Here is a 24,519-nt window from a genome sequence, read left to right on the forward strand (position 1 = left end):
CTTTTACTTCTTCTCATTCTTCTCGTTCTTCAACTTTATAGCAGTTATGGTGATGTCTTTGGTGGATGAATCAGGATTTAAATAATGCTGTTGTTGTAGAGTTGCATATGAGAAGATGAGATGTTTCAAATGGGTTTCCTCAACACTGATTAATAGTTTTTCAATGTTCTGCGTTCTTCTCTTTCCTCTTTTCCTTCTTCACACTGACTCACACTGTTGTTTTCTGGCAGTGATCAGTATTGTTCCATTACTGCCTTCTGTTTAATCAAAGGGAATTTGACGACTTTAATCCTAAACTGAGGAGCTTTCATACAGATTCTGGTGGTGTGTGTGATGTCACTTGTTCCTTTCATCTTTTTTCCAATAAATTCCAGCAGGATGTACACTGAGAGGTGTGGTGCTGCCCTCTACAGCTGGAAGAGAACATGTGGAGACAGGAAATAAGAAAATGAGGAGAATGAAAAGGAAAATGTGATTGGGAACTTTGAACGCTGCCTTTCAACCCCACCACTCTTGTGTTCAAAGCCTCCCATTACAGATCAAAGTTCTTCTTAAAAGTTTCTGTCTCTTAATAGTCTTACATATTGGCCAGTTTCCTCAGTTTTGGTGTTAGAAAATGCCAAAATCTACCAGTTTATCATGAAGGCCGCAGGGGGCGCTGTTGCTAACACCAGCTCACATAGGCTGAAAGGTGGGGTACACGTACACCCTGGACAGTTCGCCAATCCATCACAGGGCTGCATAGAGACAAACAACCGTCCACTGTCATACTCACATTTACGGTTCATTTAGAGTGTCCAATTTGCCTCATCCTCAAATCCACCACATGAAAACACAACATGACCAACTGCCTCTTGAAGTCCCTAATGATACAAACCACCTAGATGTCCCCCAACAATGCCAATTAAACCCCAATGAAAGCCACCCACCTCCAAGAACCAGGGCAATGCTTTGTGCAAACCATCTTATGAGAGGAAGGAAATTTGAGTTTTCCTTTCATACTCAAACTCCCAGAAAACTTCCACGAGGCATCCCAGAGATGGTTTTTTTTTGAGGCCACTCAACCTGGCCCAGAAATGCCGACCTCTGAAGAGGTGATTCTGCATTCAACGGACAAACATTGATGCAAAAGCTCCGAAACAGTTTGTCCCACTCTGTCCAGTTTGCAAAGCAAAAATACGGCCAAATTCAATTTAACACGCACTAACACGTTACTTAATAGGCCTGTGGAGTAGACTTTGACTTTTGGGGAATGAGGAACTATTTTGTGCTGAGAAACATTTTTCTTCTACCTACAGACAAGTCTCTCGTCAAGTTTGGCAAAAAACAAGCACAAAACAGAAGGATCCATGTTCCATCCCTCTTTTACAAAGACTAAAACTTTGGTGGAGGCTCCTTTTATACCCACTCTTGATAACCTCACCTGTTACCTGTAAAACTACTAATTTTAGAATCTTCCAGAACAGCATTATTAAAACATATTCTTTGTTCTTTTATCTGTGGAATAAAGGTTCACAAGTGACTCAACAAATTACAGACTTAAGTTTTTATTGCAGTGCAACAAACTCAGTACCGTGCATGTCGTAGACATAAGTAACACGGTAACACGGACAATTCAGTAAAGAAAAAAAAAAGAAAAAATAAGGGTTGTTTTCGATTTTCTCTGAAATATAATTTAAAAAATTCTAGGAAATCATAACAATACTTTGCTGATAAAGCAGGTGAGACCTTTTTGGTTGGAGACTTAACTTTCTACCTGTATCAAAGTCCATAGTGAAAATCAGTGATTTCACACCTCCATCAGTAAGTTCAAATGTGTTGTTTTGTGACTTGGTGGGGAGGTGGTTCTGGCATGTGCTTCCAGGACAAGACCTTGGGGCTCACTCAGAACACGCTGGAGGTATTATAACTCTCAGCTGGTCTGGGAACGCCTTGGATCCCCCTTGCTACCTTGCTAAGGCTGCTAAGGCTGCTGCTCCCACGACCCAGACCTGGATTAGCAGAAGATGACAATGACACAAGCTTATCACAGGCCTTGCTGGTCTATATTTACACGTCACAGAACTCGGCAGTGGCTCCAGGAAGATAATGCTTAAACCCGACTCCAACATAGAGAGGCTGGGTGAATGTGGTCTGGACTCTGTGGAGGAGAGTCATGGTGTTCGAGACGCTGTAAAACGACAGAAGACCTGCACTATGGTCCAGGTACACTCCTAGTCTGGAGGACAATCCATCTGAGACTTTCGTGCTGATACTGCTATGAAGTAAGTAATAACAACGGGAGCCAAGACATAACGCCCATGATTTGTCATTGAATCCAAATACACCTTTCACCGATTTCCCTGCTCTCCTGAAGGTCTTGTATGTGACTGCTACATAAACTCCTAATCCTCGATACTCCACCTCCCAGTAACACCGTCCAGTCAGACTCTCTCGACTCAGGACCTGATACCAGTCAGTAAATCTGTCTGGGTGAGTAGAATAAGACTGTCTGTGATTCATTAATGTCACTTTTCTGTTTCCCTCAGATAATATTATCCATGTGTTTAATGTGTTTGGATCCATCGTGATTTCCCGTGAATACTGTAAGAATTCCACTCTGGTCCTGGGCTCTGGTTGTGGCAGTAAAACATCATCTTGATTCAATGTCAGTCCAATGTGTGTCCATGTCCCGGTCAGAACGTCCTGTACTTGGCCTCTGACCTGTGACAAAGCAGCGGTCACGTCTTCGCAGAATCTCGCAGGAGCGATGTTGATGCTGAACGAATGAGTGGACGGACCGAGTGGTGCTGACAGTGAGCAGTAGTTGAGTAGGAACTGGTTGTGATCCTGTATGAGTGAGAGCTGCTTCAGTTCAGTGACTTTCCTCTTCAGCTCAGTGATCTCCTGCTGCAGCTTCTCCTGAAGATCTTTGAATCTTCTCTCTTCAGGCTCGTGCTGGGATCTGAGCCGCTGCATCACACCAGAGCGCGTTTTCTTCAGGAGTTGGATCAGCTCAGTGAAGATGTTCTCATTGTCCTCCAGGGCTCTAAACACGGAGAGATTGACGTCCTTTCCCTTCTGTTCAATCATCTCCACGTCTTTCTTTCGGTCCTGGAGCCTCTGCTGGATTTCTTCTAGACTCAGATCGAGCTCTTTCTGCTTCTGCATCCTTCCTGCTGCAGCTGTGACCGTGTCGTGACCTTTGTGTTTGTCCACAGAGCAGAGATAACAGATATGCTGGTGATCAGTGAAGCAGAACATGTCCATCATCTTATTGTGTTGGGGGCAGATGTTCTTCTGGAGCTTCTTGCAGGGGTCCACGAGCTTGTGTTTTTTAAATGGAGGGGATTCATAATGAGGCTGGAGGTGTTTCTCACAGTATGAGGCCAAACAGTTCAAACAGGACATGGCAGCCTTCAGTTTCCTGCCAGTGCAGACGTCACAGGACACGTCTTCAGCTCCAGCATAGCAGTGATCAGCAGGAGCAGCTTGGACTGCACTTTTCCTCAGCTGCTCCACCAGATCTGCTAACAAGATGTTCTTCATCAGTCTCGGTCTTCCAAGGACGGTCTGTGTGCACTGAAGGCAGCTGTAAATCCCACTCTCCGTGTCCCAGTGGGATTGAATGCAGTTCATACAGTAGCTGTGTCCACAGAAAATAGCCACTGGATCTTTCAACAGATCCAGACACATCGGACAAGAAAAGGTCTCCCACTCCAGCTGATCTACGTTCTCATCCATTTCTTGTCCCCGATGTTGTCGTCTTCTTCTTCTTCGTCAGTGTTTTATGGTAGTTAGCAGTTTAATGTCACGAGTGCCTTCTTTTGTGGCAGCAGTCATCCTTCTGAGTCAGTCACAGTTGTTCCTGAGAAGATGAGACGTTTTCTTCTCCCTCTTCGTCGTCACACTCACCATGCTGTTTCACCCCTACCAAAATCATCAAAGGCAAAGGGAATTTTGATGACTTTAATCCAAAATTGAAACATTTGTATACTCCATGACTGTTGCCATGGCAACCAAACCAAGGACAGGATGTTTTATTTATTTTTTTAGAAGAATTATGGATGCAATCTGTCGTTAAACCCACAAATAACAAATACTACTATAAAATATATGTAGTTTAAAATATGTGTAAGTGTTCTTGTATTTGAAACACTGACCTTGTCAGGACCAGCAGTTGTCATGGAGACCAAAACCTGGTCCTAATGAGGTACAACTTTGAAGATTTGAATCATGGTTATGGTAAAGGTCAGTTACCACACTTTGTTAATGTCGTCCAAATGAGTGGAAATCAGTCTTTTCAGGTCAAAATCTACTCCTGTGCTCAGTCCACTTCTCTATCATGGTGTAATGTTCTCTCTCTAATCTGGGATCTAAGGTAAATGTTGCTAATCTGGGCGTCAGCAGGAGCTCAGTCTGGGATCGTGAAGGAAATGAATTCCAAACACTCGATGTGTGTGACGGGATGGGACATTTTACACGAACGAAAGCAAAGAGAACAGATATTTCATTTTCTGACACATCTTCTCGATCACCTTCTATTTTATTTAAAGATGTTTTTTTTAAATGAAATTTAAAGATATGACTTCACAGGGTGGAGGAAGCGGAACAACCTGAATGAGTGGATGACTCTGATTTTAAGCAGAATTCCTGAATAAAATGTGATGTATTTTGTGATTTTGAGTGATTTGAGTGATCTTTCCTGGCAATATAATAATCATATAATGAAGGTTCAGTGACTTCCCTAATCAACAATCTGCACATTTCATTTCATTTCATTTCATTTCTTTGTGGCATTAGTCATGGATTCATAAATGCTGTGTCACTGTAAGGCACTTGCAATCCTCCATACTCCAGAGGCGGAAGAAAGAGGAGTTAGTGATGCGTCGGTGTCAGTGACGGTGTCGGTGAGCAGCTCTTGGTGTCCACGCACGTTAAAGTGACGGGACAGCGGATGTCGGACGGTCACGTGACTCGGACTCGGACAACGATGGAGCTTTTTCTTGTCCTCGTGTCTCTTCTTTTCGTGACTCGCTGTGGAAAAACTACTGCTGAGGAAAGCGGTGAGAAAAGTAACGCCGCGTGTGTGTGTGTGTGTGTGTCGTGCTCCTGCACCTGTCACACAATCACCGCTTAGTTCTGACGTCATCGGCATAGTGTGACGTCATATGTGTTCTTTTTTCCTTAGTAGCTGTATGAAGGAGTTTAAAGATGTGGTCTGTGACTTTACATGTGGTGACGTCACTGCTGCAGAGTGTGTATGTGTGTGTGCGCGCGCGTGTGTGATGCAGGGCGTGGTCTCCATCCTCAATAAACATCACCGACTCAACTGTGAATCCACACAGAAACTGTAGTTTAACTCCAGCAGGTGACGTTGTGTCTCATTGTAGCTGTGTTAGTTTTCTGTCCTTTCTTACTTCCTTCCATTTTTCCTCTTTCTTTTACACACATATAATTGTATTCAGTTGAACTGTAATGTGTGTGTGTTCCATGAGTGTGTTCTCACATTAATTTTTAAAAAACTGATGACATCATATCTGCAGGTGAACAGAAACTTAAGTGGGCGTGGTTGCATTGCCTCTGCTGTTAAAGGGATAGTTCAGGGTTTTTAACATGTCACTTAGAAAAGTGATTGTAACCTAAATAAGGTTACCCGTTACGTTACTTAACCTAAAGTGATCTTAACTTTAATAAAGTTACACTTACCTTAACCTAAAGTGATGTTAACCTTAATAAAGTAACCCTTACCTTAACCTAAAGTGATGTTCACCTTAATAAAGTAACCCTTACCTTAACCTAAAGTGATGTTAACCTTAATAAAGTAACCCTTACCTTAACCTAAAGTTATTTTAACCTTAATAAAGTAACCCTTACCTTAACCTAAAGTGATGTTAGCCTTGAGGCGCCCTGCTGTGACTCAGTGATTTCATTGACAGTCAAACTTGTGGATGTTGAGTCACAAACACAAACCAGAGCAGAACAAACAGTAAATCTAAATCTGACTGTGGTGGACAGGTGTAATCTGATTACTCTGCGTGTGAACTGATGTGTCTTCCAGCTCCAGCCGTCATCAACATGGTGGTGAGAGAAGGGGACGATGCAGTTTTAAGCTGTTCCTTGGGCAGCAGGAGCATCAAGCAGGAGCTGTTTGACTGGAAGAAAGACGGTCAGAAGGAGGTGTTCATGTACGATCGGGGCTCTCACTACAACAACGACCCCTCAAGCCAAGACCCCGACTTCAGAGGACGAGTCTTTCATTTTGCACAACAGCTGGATGTCGGTAACGCCTCTGTAGTTATCAGACCAACAAAGGTGACTGACAGTGGAAGCTACACCTGTGATTTTCCCTTTCATCAGCCACGCAGAAGATCACACATTGTTCTTGTTGTTGGTGAGTGTTTCCATTAAACACAGACAAAAACTAAAAGATCATCATTTACAGACGGGACTGGTTCAAGTCGTCAAGTCAAATTGTCTTTAAAAGGTTAGAAGGACACATCTGTCATGGACCAGGCTGTGGGTTCACTTTTTATCACAATTACAAAAATCTGATTTAAGTCTTTCATGAATGTCTGACAGTGACGACATCTTAACACCCTTTTAAAGCATCTCCATTCTTTTACGTCTTTTTGACACCAAAATAAACAAGACACCCGATTATTACCGTTACCTTAAAGATCCCATAGCCCGGAAGTGCCAGTTAATGCTACATTTTGTGTGTATGTGCGTCATTACCTCGTTTATGAAGCCCTAAAAGTCCATAACAATCAGTCCAGCTGAGAGCTTAGGGTTTGATTGTTTTCCTGCGCTCTACGAAGCGGAACGGCACCGTTGACTAGTTACGTCACTGGCGAATTTCACCACTCCTCTAAACAGCAGCGCCTCCTAGTCCGGGCACTAGAGTCCGGGCACATCCCGTGACATACTTTCAACCGTAGAAGAAGAAGAAGAATTACTCTTGTTGTAGCTGTTGAGCTCCGTACAACCGTGGACTCAGCAGCTACAACAAGAGCAGTTCTTCTTCTTCTTCTTCAATATAAAGTAGGACACAGCACCAAACTTCACCTAAAGGAAGGAGCAGTGCCAACAATACATATATAACTGTCTTTGTGTGCTTGTTTTGTCGTTGCATTAGCGATAGCCGGCTACACACTAAGCTCGTGTTTCATTTGCATGTATGTGTGTTTATCATCTCGGTAACCACAACGTTATCCAAGCTACAGGCGTCCTGCACAGGGGCGTGTCTAGAATTTTTTTCTTGAGATCACACCCGTTACTGAACTGAAATAATAAACTTGCATTCAGCAGTGACGCAAACTGATACTGCAGCGCTGCATGATGAGCTTCAGCGAGTGATTAAAAGTAAAGCTGCGCTGCTGTGACTACATGGACCGGAATGCTTTGCGCTCTTAAAATGACACAGGCGCACTCTACTGGGATGGAGAGTATTAAAGACAATAATAACAATACTAATGAACTAAAACGTATGGAGCCTTTCTAACAAGTCTGCATGAGAGTTGAAGTGCAAAGAGTAGTGGATCCCGGATATTTTTTGAATGTCGAGCCGGACAAACTGATTGGCAGCTCTGCTGGGGGGGCAAGCAGGGTGGCCAATCATATTCCGGGGGTAGCGGGTGCCACCCCCAGCCACCCTGGTGGCCACGTCACTGGTCCTGCAGAAGTCTTTCACTGTCACAGTGTCTTCTGACTCTGGGTCAGACTCCGGATCAAATGTGTAAGGGATTACGACATCACTCAATGTTTTGATCATTGCTAGTGGTGCATCTGCCTTTCCAGAGGGGGAGCTGTGGATCTGAGAGCTGACGTGTCAATATGTCACTTCCAGGTAACTGGCCAATCACAAGAGAGTGGAAAAGCTCTTGTTGGCTGGCCAATCACAAGACAGTCCGTGTTCTGTGGGTGTGGTTTTGGTCTGAAACAGCAAGGCTGACCAGAGCGTCAGTGATGAGACATTACATCAGCTTGTTTGTAGCGACTAGGACGTTTTTTACCATAAAAACCACTTCATGTTTGTAAGTACACCTCCATATCTCACATATAAGTGAGATATGACCACGCTATGGCCTCTTTAATTCACAGTATCTTATTGTATCGTAAGATTCATGATTGTTTTTGCGATAAATCAGTATTAAACTCTTAACATGACACACCAAATTCTATTAAATGTAATGAAATAAATAGATATATTTAAATCATAGATTGAATCCATAGTTTTTAGTAAAGTCATGTCATGAGTGAAAAGCCACAGGCTCCCTCTTGTGGCTGTTGAAAATAAAACAATATGAATGTCTGTTGATAAGAGCAGACATTTCCAAGTTAATCAAGTTAAATATTAACAGTTTGACCCGTTTACGATTTTCCACGAAATGACGACATTCTCTTTATTGCGACAGATTTTTATTGTCACATGTGATGAAATTGTGAATCATCACATCACTAATGTTGACACAATGAATGTTGTAAATGTATTTCTGTATAAATGAATGAATCATGAGCAGGTTTGTGACTGACAGCAGAAAACTGTGATGTGTTTACTGACTCAAACCACTCTCATCTGTAAATGTGCTGCAAACTTAAACCACACTTTTTTTTACCTCTTTTTATGTTAAAAATTATTTTATTATTTTATTATAATAAAATAATACAATTTTAATAATGTGATTATTTAATGTGATTATTTTTTCCATAATCACATTTTTTGAATGTCATGGATGATGTCATACAAAGACTAACGTTGTATATTTTCTTTTTTCCCCACATTTTAGATCCTATCTTAACCTCTTAGGGCCCATTTTTCTCATGTGCACTTCAGTCTCTTAACACTTTACCATTTTAAACAGAGATTAATACCAAGACCAGGAGGAAGTGATGCATTTTCAGTCACATCACTGTAAACAAACGGTCATAAGTTCCATCAGGTGTGTTGATCTCACTCACAGCTCTCACACAGTTCATGTAGTGAAGCATTAAACAGCCAAAAACACAACTTTTCTTCTTCTCTTCTCTTTAATTCACATTTAAAGCACAACACATCAGTCATAATCAGAGCTATCAGGCTGATATTCACAGGATCTCTGCCTCCACTCGTGTTCAGCATCTGCACCAAGTTTCATGTTGATGCACTGAAGTGGCGCTGAGATGTTTCACAAAGTGAAGTACCGATCATCTCCATCAGAGGGCCACAGAGTTTGAGAAAACTTCTCCAAAGTCGCCAAATAATGATGATAAATGTCTTTAATGTACCTGAAAAACTGTCTCTGAATGTCTACGTTGTCTAAAAGAAGACGTTGTTGACATTTAGATAAATATTGACACGTTTAGTCTCGTTAAATCTCGTCTCCTTTGACTGATAATCACGTTTCTCTGTGATGTGAAATGTCCCACTGCCACCGGAAGTCCAGTAACGTCCACTTCCATATATGGTCACACAGGTAATTTGCCTGGCGACGAACTCCTGGTGTTTTCACGGTGCTCACTTTCTATTGGATGGAAGCAGCTGTCAATCAAAGTCATGTGTCGCTCGTGGAACGATGCTCACTTCTGATTGGCTGACGTAGTTAAAAGTAGGTTCGGTTCGTCACTTTAGTTCGCAGGAAGAAGCTAATTGGCTCTTTTTGTTTGTAGGCGTGTCCTGATTCCAGACACACTGAACATGATTGGTCAAATATTTTACCAACTAATTAAACTGAACAGAAGTTACGTTGTTTAGGAAGTTTGAGGTGCAGTGTTAAAAAGCGAACAACGCAGATAATCCGCTTTTATTCTGATTATTTTTCACTTCTGCTTCATTTTAACAGACTTTGATTCATTTTGTGTTTGTTATGTTTTTGAAAATTAGCCCAGTTTGTCATTAAACGTCTGTTTTTCCTTTAAAAATGTCCTTTAACTGCAGTGAGACATGCTAGCAGGTGAGTTTCTAAACTGTTTACTGCCGTAAAGTCAGACGCTCGTGTTGTTCTGTCGTAAATCCCCCGTGATTATGCCTAAATTCTTCATAAAAACGAGCAGCTGAGCTTTCAAACGAGTTATAATATGCGTTTGTAAGTCAAAACGTAAATACAGTTGATGTATTTGTTGAGTTTTACGGGTAAATGTCGGGTCGCAGGCAACCTCCGCGCCTCAAAGGGTTAAAACCCAGACCCGACATCTCAGGTGAGTCTAAGCTGCTTTTATGTTTTCAGGACTAAGTTCACATGTTAGAAAGTTTAGTTTTGTTGAAATAAATCAACACTTTTATGTTTTTGCGTACTTCACTGATAAAATATACAATATATTGCAGAAGAAAATTTCACCAATTCAGTTTAAAACACATTTTAATCATCAGTTTTACTTTTTAACATAATTTAATTAACAGTTTTTCATTGGTATAATGTTTGGTGAACACATCTCATGTTTCACAAGTTCTACATGTTTATATCAAAAATTAGCCTTTATAGAAGTAAAAGTTTGTAGTTGAAGCTGAAATATTAGCCCAAAAAACATTATCACAGTCAAATGTTTTCATATTATATCAATAATTATCATGACTACTGTTCCTGAGTGAAAGTTGAAAAAACATGTTAAACAGGGAAACATGTCATTTATCTGAGTTAAAACACTGTGATTGTATACATTATGTTACGCCTCCATATCTGTTTTACATTACATCAGTTTGTATTAAATCTTTGTCAATTTGCTATTGTAGAAAATTATATAAAATAAATCTTTTTAACACTCATATTATTTACATTGTGTTCACAGGTGCAGCTCCAAGGCCAATCACCAAACACTTGAGTGTAACGGAGGATGGAGTTCATCTTCAGTGTGAGGTTCTCGGTGCTTTTCCAAAACCAGTTGTCCAGTGGCAGGACAGAGCTGGAAACATTGTTCCTGCTGAAGAACCCCAGGTTTCTGAAAGAGGAGGCAGCTATGACATCATCCTTCAAACTACTGTGACCAAGACTGACTACTATCAATGTGTCGCCACACAGAAGGAAATCAAACACCAGGTTTCTGAAGAGACGTATGTCATTGTTCCTGTTCCAGGTGAGTTTCTTTTTCATTTTTGCTTCTTGCATTATCATTTTCACGTCTGTTCTCGTCTTCTCATTGGCTGGAGCTAAACTGCCAATCAATGGAATCAACATGCTGCTGAGTTGACCATAAAGCTGTCAGCAGGTTGATGTCGACAAGAGCTGATGGTGCAGCACCTTACAAACCTGATGAGAGCTATGAACATCACCTACTACTGTTGACTGTACTGGACCACATTATACACACATGCACACGTGAGGGTTCAGAATATTAGGAACACCTCTGAAATCAAAACACTTAAAGCTGCAACTAACAATTGAACTTCATCTTCAACTTTTTGTCAGAAAATGTTGATCAGTTCTCATTTTCTCAAATGTCTAATTTTGTTTACAAACCAAAATGTATCAGTTTGAATGATATTTGAACAAATAAGGTAAGTTAAGGGTAAATACATTTATGTTAAGATCACTTTAAGTTAAGGATAACTTTATTCATTCAAGAATCACAACAAACCTAATCACAGGAGACTCGGCTCAATTTTGTCCACAAACCAAAACTAATTGAGGATTTTTTTTTTGTTATTTGGAGTAAAGAAACCATTCACATTTAAGAAGCTGAAAACTCTGAGAACTTGTTTTAATTCTTCAAAAAAAACACAATAGTTGTCCATTAATTTAGTTATTGATTAATAATCAATCAAAACAGCATCAGATTGTACAGGTGTACCTCATAAAGTGAACACTGTGAAAGTGTCACTGATAACACAAAGAAAATGACTCAGTGTTTCATATTTTATATTATTTTTTAGTAAAATAGAAAATGTTTACGTTTGTTTTTTTAAAATAACACCATATATTTCATGTTTTATCACATTTTAACGTCAAAGATAATGTTGTTTACATCTTAACAAGTGTCTTATTAAGTGATTTTTCTTGTATCAGTAGAAAGTGATGATGGATCCAGACGGGATTCAATCGTCTTCACGATGTTTCTGTTGTGATTTCACTCACAAATGAGTCACTTCTCACTTTAAATGACACTTGAAGGTGTGTGTTTTTGCCGAGTCATGTTCTGTGAAACAGAGCAGTGATCTGCAACTGAAGCTTCAACTTCTCTACATTTGTGTTTCTGTTTGTTTTTGTCTATGAAACACACTGATCCACTGATACAGAGTAGAAGTGAACAGGAAGAGCCTTTGCTCTTTACTATGAAGCAGGATCTGTGCTTATTATGTCACTTCAGCTTTAACTCTGGCTTTTTTAAGCCTGTGAAGCTGCTTCACTTCTTAAATCACCATGGTAACTGACACTGCACCTCTAGCCTGTAGTTTAGTTTCATTTCTTTTTACTCAATATCATATAAATAAACTTAAAAAAGAAAAAGATTAAATTCACAGTAAACAGGGATGGAGTTTTTCTTGATTTACGAGTTGAGTAAGAATGTGATTTGTTTTAAAAATGTGTCTTAAACTGATCAGGAATATTACCTTCATTTGAAAATAACTTCTAAATAAAAGAACATGTTTGGAAAATATTAATATGATAAAGAGTCAGAATCTGACATTCGAACAAAAACGTTTGTGAAGAACCAAACTTTTATGAATAGTAAATGGAAAATGTACTAACCCAAACTATATTACAATAAGAAAAAATAGAGAGATATCAGAGATAATAATGGGACCAGAATGGAACCCTGGGGAACCCCACAGGACAAAATCCAACCAGAAAACAGACAAACTGATTCCTGTTAATGACGTAACTTTTTTTACCCAATTAAAACTGTATTTCTTACAATTATTTACTAATAGAATTTGATGGTTAACTTATTCAAAAACTTTTAAAATATCAATTAAAAATGCGTCAAGAAAATTCATTATTTTTCAGACTAAGAAGTAACTGTTTCTGATAACCATACTGGTGTTTATAAGGAAATTAACTGGAATCTAAATGATAAATTTAACTGTTTTACAATAGTTTTCAAAATGTTTTTTGAAAAACCAGTCAGTATAGATATGTTTATAATTATTAAAACAACATGGATCATCTGCTTTAAATAACAGTTTTCACTTTTTGAAGACAAACCTACATTTAAACCTATGAACAATAATTATTATTTCTATATATTATTGTTTATGTTTACAGGTGCAGCTCCAGAGCCATACGTCAAAACACTTGGTCAAACAGAGAATGGAGTCAAGCTTCAGTGTACTGTTAAAGGTGCGTCTCCTAAACCTAAAGTTCATTGGCAGGACAGAGCTGGAAACATTGTTCCTGGTGAAGAGCCACAGGTTTCTGAAAGAGGAGGCAGCTACGACATCATCCTTCAAACTACTGTGACCAAGACTGACTTTTATCAGTGTGTCGCCACACAGGAGGAAATCAACCACAGGGTTTCTGAGGAGACATTTGCTGCAGTCCTTCCGGGTGAGTTTCTTTGTGCCTCTGCTTTTGTACTTGGATAATTTACACATAGTTTTTTTTTTTTCCTTTCCCTAAGAACAACAAAAACACACTTTTATTTTTGTGTGTCATAATGAGTCAGAAACAGTGTTTTGTTAGAAGATGTAAACATGTGTTTCCTGTTAAACCATGTGTGAGATTTTTATTCTGTGAGAGAAGAAGAGATTAACTCAAACATCCAACATTACATTTCTAATTTCGCTGTATCCTCATGAAGATATGCTTGTTCTTTTCTTTCTTTTTTAAACACTGTGTTCACAGGTGCAGCTGCAGCATGTTGTGTTTTCATACAAGTTTAAATATTAACATTTCCCATGAATTAAAGCGCACACACACACACCCACACACACATTAAGAGTGAGGGCATAAGTTTAACAGCTCTGCTTTTCTGAGGTAAATTAAAGCTCATCTAGAAAAAGTTTTATGGATAAAAACCACATAAACTGCTTTTACTGCTCAGAGGAAAATAAACATGTGGAGGATAAAAAGGTAGAAGATAAATGAATGATCACATAAACCACTCACTCTTTCACACCAAATCCCATAGAGAAAATCAGTGATTTTAACATCACAGCACACATTAGTTGTTGATTCACTGCTGCCTCCGTCAGTAAAGTTCAAATGTTATTTTGTAAAAATCTGGTTTTTAAAAAAAATGTATTCAGATTTTCCTCAGTGACACAAAGTGACCACACGAGGGCAGCAGCAGACCAGCAGCTCCTTTTGTCTTTCTGAGCTAAAAAAAAAATCACTGTTTTTGTCAATGGACTCTGGGGTGAGAGAGTAAAATAATGAAAGGAAAAAGGAAACTATGAATTGATGACGATGAATAAAACTGATCTGTTACTGTGTTTCAGAGAATTACACTGGAGGAATGGTTGTTGGTATCATTGTTGGTGCAGTCGTGACTCTTCTGATTGGTGGTGTTGCTGTGTTTTTATGGTGCAAATGTAATAAACGTAAGTTTAAATAATGTTTTAATATTAAAATCATAAAGATTAGAGAACAACACAAACACTTGTTTACAGTGTTTTTTCTGTTTCTCATCACGTAGATTCATTTACTGTCACTTTGTTTCTTTTTCTTGCTGCAGATCAACCAACAAAGTCCAGAGTCCCCACTGATGAGGCTGGTCTTTAACCTTTGACCTCTGACCACCTTCACCATAGTAACAAGGTGAAAGGTCACTTTGTCAAGGTTGTGAAATGTGCATGAAGCTCAATATTCATCCAGAACGTTTTGGAAGACGATGGACTGAAGGTGAAGGTCTGAACAATCTGCTCCAAAAACAAAACATTTTTAGTATTATTTTATTTATTTTTAAACATAAATTCACTTCCATTAGAAAAAACTCTAAAAAATCTAAAACTGATATTGATCAGAATCAGAACGATTCCCTGTCATGTGACATCATCTCATCAGTGATGTCATATGGCGTATTTCCACCGGTTTCCACTAGCATACTACCTGATACCAGGTAATATTTTTAGTATCTGCTCCGGTGAGGTTCCAAAAGCGTGCTAGTAGTAGGTACTATGCGATGATTGGTCAGACTGCTGGCCACTGACTGGCCAGTGTGCCGTCACAGGAAGAGATGTCCCACACAGAAATCAAGCCGAACAGCGCCAAACTGTAGATCAGTTAAAACTACTTGACAACCCTAAAAACGTGGGTTAATCTCCAACAATTAACTGAGAAATGTCTCAAATCTTAGTATTTAACAGAGGAGCCTGGTCTGCGACTGCTGTGTCACAATATTTATGTTTTTAATCAGAATCAAACTTAAGAAACTGAGAGAAGAAGAAAAGAAAAGTCAAAACAGGACGAAAACAAAAGAATCACGCTGTTACTCAGCAGTTTTTGGGTTTTTTTGAAAAGTGACTTTAAGAACTAACATTTTTTAGTGTTTAAAGCTAAAAGAGACCAAAGAAGCTCCAGTTACTTGATGGTCACATGTTAAAGCGGGGGTCACATGATCGTACACACTGATACATATTTACTGTGACAGTCTGAAGACGTGGGAAACATGGTGGCAAAGTGGCTACGCTAACTAGCTACGCAATGACTGATCAGTGTGTGTGTGTGTGTGTATGTATATATATATGTATATATATATATATATATATATATATATATATATATATATATATATGTATGTATATATATATATATATATATATATGTATATATATATATATATATATATATATGTGTGTATGTATATATATATTTTTTTTTATTTACATTAAAAGACTAAACTAGCAGCTAACTAGCTGTGAGGCGATTGAGTGAGTAGAAATATGCAGAGTGTGTGTGCTATTCTGATTTAAACCAATGTGAATATTAAGTCTATCATAATGTGATTTTCATTTTATTATTATTTTTTACCTTGTTTTTGTTGTTTGAAAAATGAAACCATGTGCAGCTTGTTTGTGTTAATTGTGATGCTGATCCAGAGTCAGTACAGTTTCTACTGTTTTATCACCACATAATTACATATGACAAATAAACATTAATAAATAAATAAATATGTTGTGATTCGTTTTCTGTCTTTACATTACATTACTGTCATTTAGCAGACGCTTTTATCCAAAGCGACTTACAATAAGTGCATTTAAACATTTGGGTACAAATAAGAGCTAGAAGTAAGAAAGAGCTTCAAGTAAACTATGAAGTGCTAGTCATAAGTGCGATGTATAAGTTGTTTTTTTGTTGTTGTTTTTTTTGTCGTCGTCTTAGTCGGAAGAAATGTGTTTTTAGTCTTTCCACTCTAAGACTAAACATGAGTGCAGCTATTTTAAAATCATGACCTCCGACATTCCAAGTTTTTGACTATAAATTGTGTGTCTGTAAAGTTTCCTTTAAGGGACACTTAATTTAAGTATAATAACACTGAATACCCATTACTTAAGTTAAGGTTACTTTTATTAATGCTCCTTGTGACCCTTACTGTAAAGTGTAAAACATGCATTTTTAAATTTGACTTCATAAATATGCAGAATAAGCATCACGTAACTGTAATTATGCATTTATTAACCATCGTTAAACTTTATTAAGCATCAGTAAGTTTAACTTGTCGCTTTCCTGTTTGCTCTTACATTTGTGTCATTTACACAAAAACACACATTTTTTCACTAAAATATTTCATGTGGAACGACTAAAGCAAACGATGTAAGTTTCACGTGTGTGTGTCACGTATCACGTGATGTGTGTCGATCATGTGACATGAAAGTGTTGTCCATGTGTGTCTTTGCCGGGAAAATTCTTTTGTTTGTTTTGAACAAAATTAAACAGTTGTGAACGCTGACTCAGCATTTCCCCACTAATAACTCAAGGAATGTCATAAATTCAAATTAAAACTCATTGGCTGCCAGCCATTTTCATAGCAGTGGTCGAATTGTCAATGGCATTAGTCATGATTTAACAAAATGCTGCGTCACTGTTTGTGTGGCACTTGTAGTCCTCCATACTCCATATCCGGAAATGGAGGAAAGTGAAAGGGTTGGTTCTCGAGAGAAACTACACTACTGATACTAGGTGCGTGGGTCCGGGTTCCGGTAGGTGGGCGTGTTTTCTTCAGTACCTTAGAGCAGCGGCTGAAGCCTCGTTATTCACACACGTTAAAGTGACGGGATAGCGACGATGGACGGTCACGTGACACGGACAACTATGAAGCTTCTTCCTGTCCTTGTGTTTGTCTGTGTCGTCTCGTCGACTGCTGATGAGAGCGGTGAGAAAAGTAACACTGTCTGTGTGTGTGAGTCTGTGTGAGAGAGAGTGAGACTGTACACGTGACGTCACTGCTGCAGAGCGTGTGTGTTCTTGTATTTGTTATCGCTTAAGGACATTTTTCTGTCATAAACACTGACCTTGTCAGGACCAGTAGTCCTCATGACTAAAACCTGGTACTAATGAGGCAGAACCTCATTTCTATGTGTGTGCGTGTGTGTGTGATGCAGGGTGTGGTCTCCATCCTCACTAAACGTCTCAACTGTGAATCCACACAGGAACTGTGGTGTGACTCCAGCAGGTGGCGCTGTGTCTCAGTGTAGCTGTGTTTGTTTTCTGTCCTTACTTCTCTTTCTTTTTCACACATATAGTTGTTTTCAGTTTAACTGTAAATCCTGTGTGTGTGTGCGTGTGTGTGTGTTCTCACATTTATTATTTCAGAAATGATGACGTCATATTTGCAGGTGAACAGACACTTAAGTGGGCGTGGTTTCATTCCCTCTGCTGTTAAAGGGATAGTTCAGGGATTTTGAGATGTGTGTGTGTGTGATATTAACCTCAATAAAGTAGCCCTTACCTTAACCTAAAGGGATGTTACCCTTAATAAAGTATCCCTTACCTTAACCTAAAGTGATGATATTAATCTTAATAAAGTATCCCTTACCTTAACCTAAAGTGATGATATTAATCTTAATAAAGTATCCCTTACCTTAACCTAAAGGGATGTTACCCTTAATAAAGTAACCCTTACCTTAACCTAAAGTGATGATGTTAATCTTAATAAAGTATCCCTTACCTTAACCTAAAGTGATGATATTAATCTTAATAAAGTATCCCTTACCTTAACCTATAGGGATGTTACCCTTAATAAAGTAACCCTTACCTTAACCTAAAGTGATGATGTTAATCTTAATAAAGTATCCCTTACCTTAACCTAAAGTGATGATATTAATCTTAATAAAGTATCCCTTACCTTAACCTAAAGGGATGTTACCCTTAATAAAGTAACCCTTACCTTAACCTAAAGTGATGATATTAATCTTAATAAAGTATCCCTTACCTTAAGCTAAAGTGATGTTAACCGTAATAAAGTAACCCTTACTTTAACCTAAAGTGATGTTAACCTTAATAAAGTAACCCTTACCTTAACCTAAAGTGATGTTAACCTTAATAAAGTAACCCTTACCTTAACCTAAAGTGATGTTAACCTTAGTAAAGTATCCCTTACCTTAACCTAAAGTGATGTTAACCTTAATAAAGTAACCCTTACCTTAACCTAAAGTGATGTTAACCTTAGTAAAGTAACCCTTACCTTAGTCTAAAGTGATGTTAGCCTTGAGGAGCCCTGCTGTGACTCAGTGATTTCATTGACAGTCAAACTTGTGGATGTTGAGTCACAAACACAAACCAGAGCAGAACAAACAGTAAATCTAAATCTGACTGTGGTGGACAGGTGTAATCTGATTACTCTGCGTGTGAACTGATGTGTCTTCCAGCTTCAGCCGTCATCAACATGGTGGTGAGAGAAGGGGACGATGCAGTTTTAAGCTGTTCCTTGGGCAGCAGGAGCATCAAGCAGGAGCTGTTTGACTGGAAGAAGGACGGTCAGAAGGAGGTGTTCATGTACGATCGGGGCTCTCACTACAACAACAACCCCTCAAGCCAAGACCCCGACTTCAGAGGACGAGTCTTTCATTTTGAACAACAGCTGGATGTCGGTAACGCCTCTGTAGTTATCAGACCAACAAAGGTGACTGACAGTGGAAGCTACACCTGTGATTTTCCCTTTCATCAGCCACGCAGAAGATCACACATTGTTCTTGTTGTTGGTGAGTGTTTCCATTAAACACAGACAAAAACTAAAAGATCATCATTTACAGACGGGACTGGTTCAAGTCGTCAAGTCAAATTGTCTTTAAAAGCTTAGAAGGACACATCTGTCATGGACCAGGCTGTGAGTTCACTTCAGCTAGTAGCTACAATGATGTTTTTTTATCACAATTACAACAAGGCAGAGATGGCAGACTTCACCCCATTCACACAACAAGCCTCTGGCGCCCTCTGTGTGTCATAGTGGCAAGTGCAGAAGCACAGACACACACACAGCGCTACCAAAAACAATACTTAATTTAAAATCTGAACAATGACCTCGTTTTAAATCATGTTCATCTATTCTGCTCGTACAAACACATCCACATTCTCTTTCTATTAAAATCAGTGTGTGTTTACAGCTACACAAGCTAATGTCATGCAAACAAGGCAGCTCCCACTCTGGCAGGAAACAACACTGTTTATACAAGACAATACATAAATCAGACAAGTTCTCTTAACCTTACTAAAGAAACTTTAACCTTAATAATGTTACCTTACACTTAAGTAACTTTAATCTTGATAAAGTTACCTTTACCTTAATAAAGTGATCTTAACATGAATTAAGTTACCTTAACCTTAATAAAGTTACCTTAATCTTAATACCTTTAACCTTCACCTTAAGTGACCTTAACCTTCATAAAGTTACCTTAATCTTAATACCTTTAACCATAACCATAAGTTACCTTTACGTAATAAATTACCTTAACCTTAAATTAGCGTAATCTTAATAAAGTTACCTTCACCTTAAGTTAGCTTAACTTTAATAAAGTTACCTTCCCCTTAAGTTAGCTTAACCTTAATAAAGTTACCGTCACCTTAGTTACCTTCACCTTAATAAAGTGATCTTAACCTTAATAAAGTGATCTTAACCTTAATAAATGTACCCTTACCCTAATAAAGTACCCTTAATGAAGTGATCTTAACCTGAATAAATTTAGCCTTACCTTAATGAAGTGATCTTGATCTTAATAAATTTACCCTTAAATTCAAACCAAAATAAAAGAGTGTCAATGCTGAGTCACGTGACCAGGAAGTGAATGCAGATTGTGTCCATTCACGCTGCAGATAAAGGCCTGATGTTAACAGGAGTTGTTGGGTTTGTTGACCGGTGGAAAACAGGCTAAATAGAGTAGATGTGGGACAATATGAAAGTTTTATGTCACAATTATTCTGACCAAAATAATAATAAATACATTTTTGCGATAAATCAGTATTAAACTTTTAACATGACACACCAAATTCTATTAAATTCTATCTAATTATATTTTGTAATGAAAAAAATAGATATATTTAAATCATAGATTGGATCCATAGTTTTTAGTGAAGTCTGTAATGAGTGAAAAGACAGACTCCCTCTTGTGGTTCGTAAAAATAAAACAATATGAATGTCTGTTGATAAGAGCAGACATTTCCAAGTTAATCAAGTTAAATATTAACAGTTTGACCCGTTTACGATTTTCCACGAAATGACGACATTCACTTTATTGCGACAGATTTTTATTGTCACATGTGATGGAATTGTGAATCATCACATCTCTAATGTTGACAATGAATGTTGTAAATGTATTTCTGTATAAATGAATGAATCATGAGCAGGTTTGTGACTGACAGCAGAAAACTGTGTGATGTGTTTACTGACTCAAACCACTCTCATCTGTAAATGTGCTGCAAACGTAAACCACACTTTGGGGTTTGTTTGTTTTTTTTTTACCTCTTTTTATGTTAAAAACGTTAAAAATTTATATTATTTTGTCCATAATCACATTTTTTGTTAAATGGATGATGTCACAGAGACACTAACATTGTATGTTTTCTTTTTTCCCCCATTTTAGATCCTATCTTAACCTCTTAGGGCCCATTTTTCTCATGTGCACTTCAGTCTCTTAACACTTTACCATTTTAAACAGCGATTAATACCAAGACCAGGAGGAAGTGGTGCATTTTCAGCCGCATCACTGTAAACAAACTGTCATAAGTTCCATCAGGTGTGTTGATCTCACTCACAGCTCTCACGCAGTTCATGTAGTGAAGCATTAAACAGCCAAAAACACAACTTTTATTCTTCTCTTCTCTTTAATTCACATTTAAAGCACAACAAATCAGTCATAGTCAGAGCTATCAGGCTGAAATTCACAGATTATTTGCCTCCACTCGTCTTCAGCATCTGCACCAAGTTTCATGTTGATGTGATGAAGTGGCGCTGAGATATTTGACAAAGTGCAGTACCGATCATCTCCATCAGAGGGCCACAGAGTTTGAGAAAACTTCTCCAAAGTCGCCAAATAATGATGATAAATGTCTTTAATGTCCCTGAATAACTGTCTCTGAATGTCAACGTTGACTAAAAGAAGACGTTGTTGACATTTGGATAAAGATTGACACGTTTAGTCTCGTTAAATCTCGTGTCTTTGCACTGATAATCACGTTTCTCTGTGATGTGAATGTCCCACTGCCACCGGAAGTCCAGCAACGTCCACTTCCATATATGGTCACACAGGTAATTTGCCTGGCGACGAACTCCCGGTTTTCTCTCGGTGCTCGCTTATTGGATGAGAGCAGCTGTCAATCAAAGTCATGCTCTGCTCGTGGAAGGATGCTCATTTCTGATTGGCTGACGGAGTTAAAAGTAGGTTAGGTTCGTCGCTTTAGTTTGTAGGAATAAGATAATTGGCTCTTTTTCTTTGTGGGCGTGTCCGGATTCCAGAGATACTGAACATGATTGGTCAAATATTTTACCAACCAATTAAACTGAACAGAAATTACGTTGTTTCGGAAGTTTGAGGAGTTTCGTATAGACCGAGTAACGAAGTTAATCCGATCTATTCCGGTTGTTTTTCACTTCCGCGTCATTTTAACGGACTTTGATTCAATTTGTGTTTGTTATGTTTTTTTAAATGAGCCCAATTTGTCTTTAAACGTCTGTTTTTAGACCAAAATGTCCATTACCTGCGGTGAGACATGCTAGCAGGTGAATTTCTAAACTGTTTACTGCCGTAAAGTCAAACGCTCGTGTTGTTCTGTCGTAAATCCCCAGTGAAAATGCTTAAATTCTTCATAAAAACGAGCAGCTGAGCTTTCAAACGAGCTATAATATGTTTGTATTTACGTTCAGAGTCGACGTGTAAACATATACTTGATGTATTTGTTGAGTTTTACTGGTAAATGTCGGGTCGCAGGCAACCTCCGCGCCTCAAAGGGTTAAAACCCAGACCCGACATCTCAGGTGAGTCTGAGTCAAAGTTCACATATTAGAACATTTACTTTTGTTGAAATAAATCAACACTTTAATGTTTGACTCTGAGTTTTTTTGTTTTGGTTTTTTTTTCATTTATTTTTATGTTTTTGCTTCGTTCACTGATAAAATGTAAAATATAATCCAAGGGAAAATTATATTTAAAAAATATAATCATCAGTTTTATTTTGATTCATCATTAACTGTTCTTCAATTATATACGTTTACTCTTGTAGCACTAACCTTAAATAATCTTTCTTTTTTTTTCATCCAACAATTTTTACATGATTTGTTATGAAAATGAAGAAATAAGTTAATCATGTTTCTGTTATTGTTGGATGATTTGAACAAAGTTTTTTTTTCCAACATTAAATAATCAAATCTCATAGCTGTCAGAAATGTGTTTTTTTACACTGATTTTAAGTTGAAGTAATTCATTTTGTTAACTGTACAGATGACAAACAGAATTTTTTTGATCAAGTTGATTATGTTACAAATCAGTGTGTTTAAATTAAATCATATTAACCATTAGTTAAATTGCTGTTGATGTAAATATCATGCTACCTTAATTCATAATTGAATTATTGTTTAGCTCTATAGTTTTTGTGATGATATAAGTCATAAAATCTAGCACGGACACAAACTGGAATATGTTAAAATGTTTGATTATTTGGAAAAATATTAAAAAGTCTTTGTATCAGTATAACTGCACTGGACTATAACTGTAGAGAACGTGAAGAAAGAAATCTCCTAGCTGTCTCGATGCTTAAATGTCAATGACCTTTGAACTATGACCTGAATGAATGAGAATCTTTTCTTTGGATGTTGATAAATGTTTCTGCTGCAATTTCATCTTTCTCTGAAACCAAAAACATCAAGCAGAATAAATATGAACACATTAACCCAGGTTATGGTTCTACTTGTCTCACATTATCTACTGTTTACACTGTGTTCACAGGTGCATCTCCAGAGCCAGTCATCAAGATACTTGCTGAAACAGACAAAGGTGTTCAGGTGCACTGTGCTGTTAAAGGAGCTTTTCCAAAACCAGTTGTCCAGTGGAAAACCAGAGCTGGTAACATTGTTCCTGCTGAAGAACCACAGGTTTCTGAAAGAGGAGGCAGCTACGACGTCATCCTTCAAACTACTGTGACCAAGACTGACTACTATCAGTGTGTCGCCACACAGCAGGAAATCAATCATAAGATTTATACTGAGACACTTGTCCGGGTCGTTCCTGGTGAGTTTCTTTTTATAATCAGATAATTTTCTCTCTCTAAAATCATCTACTTCAGTGTGATTGTGTAACAGTTGTGACACATTTATGTTGTTCACTGCTGTGTTAGACTTCATCCACATGAGACTCAGAGGGACAGAGAGGAGACGTCACTGCTAAACTCACTGCTAGACTGGGATAGTATCAGTATGTCAGGGTTTCCACGGCTCCTTTGTGAATTTGGGAAAAAACAACGCCATGTGTGATTTCATGTTTCTGTGATTAACTGATTATTATAACTAGTCAGATTAATTATGAGACTCTTGAGACTCAGTTTCATTAATGTACAGAGAAAAGAAGAATGAGAGGATGGGGAGGGAAATGCATGCACACACACACACACTCTTTCACATAAAAACATAGACAAGTAGTAACATAAAAACCAGATGTTTCCCGGTTAAACAAAGATATTTATTAATTATAATTTCAAATTGTTTCAACAAACAAAATGAGGTGAGGTATTAACGGGAAACAAAGGGCGAGTGGATGCTGTTCAAATCAATAAATAGAACAAAAGGAGAACTCTCTAACCTGGAGCCTAGGTTATAAAAAAAAAGAAACGATAAAGGAAAACATTTTGTTTTTCGTGTTTCAGCCACAAACTTCGTGACACACACTTTAAAATGACGTTTCTACATGAGACATAATTTACAATAATTCTCCAAGAAAACAGACAACAACAAAGTCCAGCTCATGAGTGGGTGACAGTAATACAGGGTCCACAGCATGTTGAGCTCAGACGAGCAGCTACGAGATGCATTCAAGGAGCCTCAGAAAGTACAGCACTTGTGCAAACACTAATGCAGTCCACTCACTGCTGCTGCTGCTGCTGCCATCTTGTAGGTTGTCATTGTATCATCAGAGAAGAACAGAAACACCCTTAATATTTAATGTTGTCATGAATATATTTATTGGACATTTTCTCAGAATATTGT

At 38.2% G+C, this 24,519-nt stretch overlaps 3 protein-coding genes across 3 annotated transcripts; 2 read left to right on the plus strand and 1 right to left on the minus strand.

The window, feature by feature from the left end:
* Positions 1-1,581: 1,581 nt before the first annotated feature.
* Positions 1,582-3,875, minus strand: LOC131461189 (tripartite motif-containing protein 16-like). The gene has a single exon (XM_058632255.1). It carries the CDS (start codon positions 3,721-3,723, stop codon positions 2,050-2,052), a length of 1,674 nt encoding a protein of 557 aa, XP_058488238.1. The 5' UTR covers positions 3,724-3,875; the 3' UTR covers positions 1,582-2,049.
* Positions 3,876-4,857: 982 nt separating this feature from the next.
* LOC131460337 (butyrophilin-like protein 2) lies at positions 4,858-15,549 on the plus strand. Its single transcript, XM_058630722.1, has 5 exons — positions 4,858-5,045; positions 6,041-6,373; positions 13,158-13,439; positions 14,333-14,434; positions 14,569-15,549. Exons 1-5 carry the CDS (start codon positions 4,937-4,939, stop codon positions 14,613-14,615), a joined length of 873 nt encoding a protein of 290 aa, XP_058486705.1. The 5' UTR covers positions 4,858-4,936; the 3' UTR covers positions 14,616-15,549.
* A 1,487-nt stretch (positions 15,550-17,036) lies between these two features.
* LOC131460525 (butyrophilin-like protein 2) lies at positions 17,037-23,574 on the plus strand. The gene is made up of 3 exons (XM_058631116.1): positions 17,037-17,205; positions 18,701-19,033; positions 23,267-23,574. Exons 1-3 carry the CDS (start codon positions 17,118-17,120, stop codon positions 23,572-23,574), a joined length of 729 nt encoding a protein of 242 aa, XP_058487099.1. The 5' UTR covers positions 17,037-17,117.
* The last annotated feature ends 945 nt before the right edge of the window (positions 23,575-24,519 follow it).

Source organism: Solea solea, chromosome 6 (assembly GCF_958295425.1).
Source record: "Solea solea chromosome 6, fSolSol10.1, whole genome shotgun sequence".
In the NCBI taxonomy this organism is placed as follows: Eukaryota; Metazoa; Chordata; class Actinopteri; order Pleuronectiformes; family Soleidae; genus Solea; species Solea solea.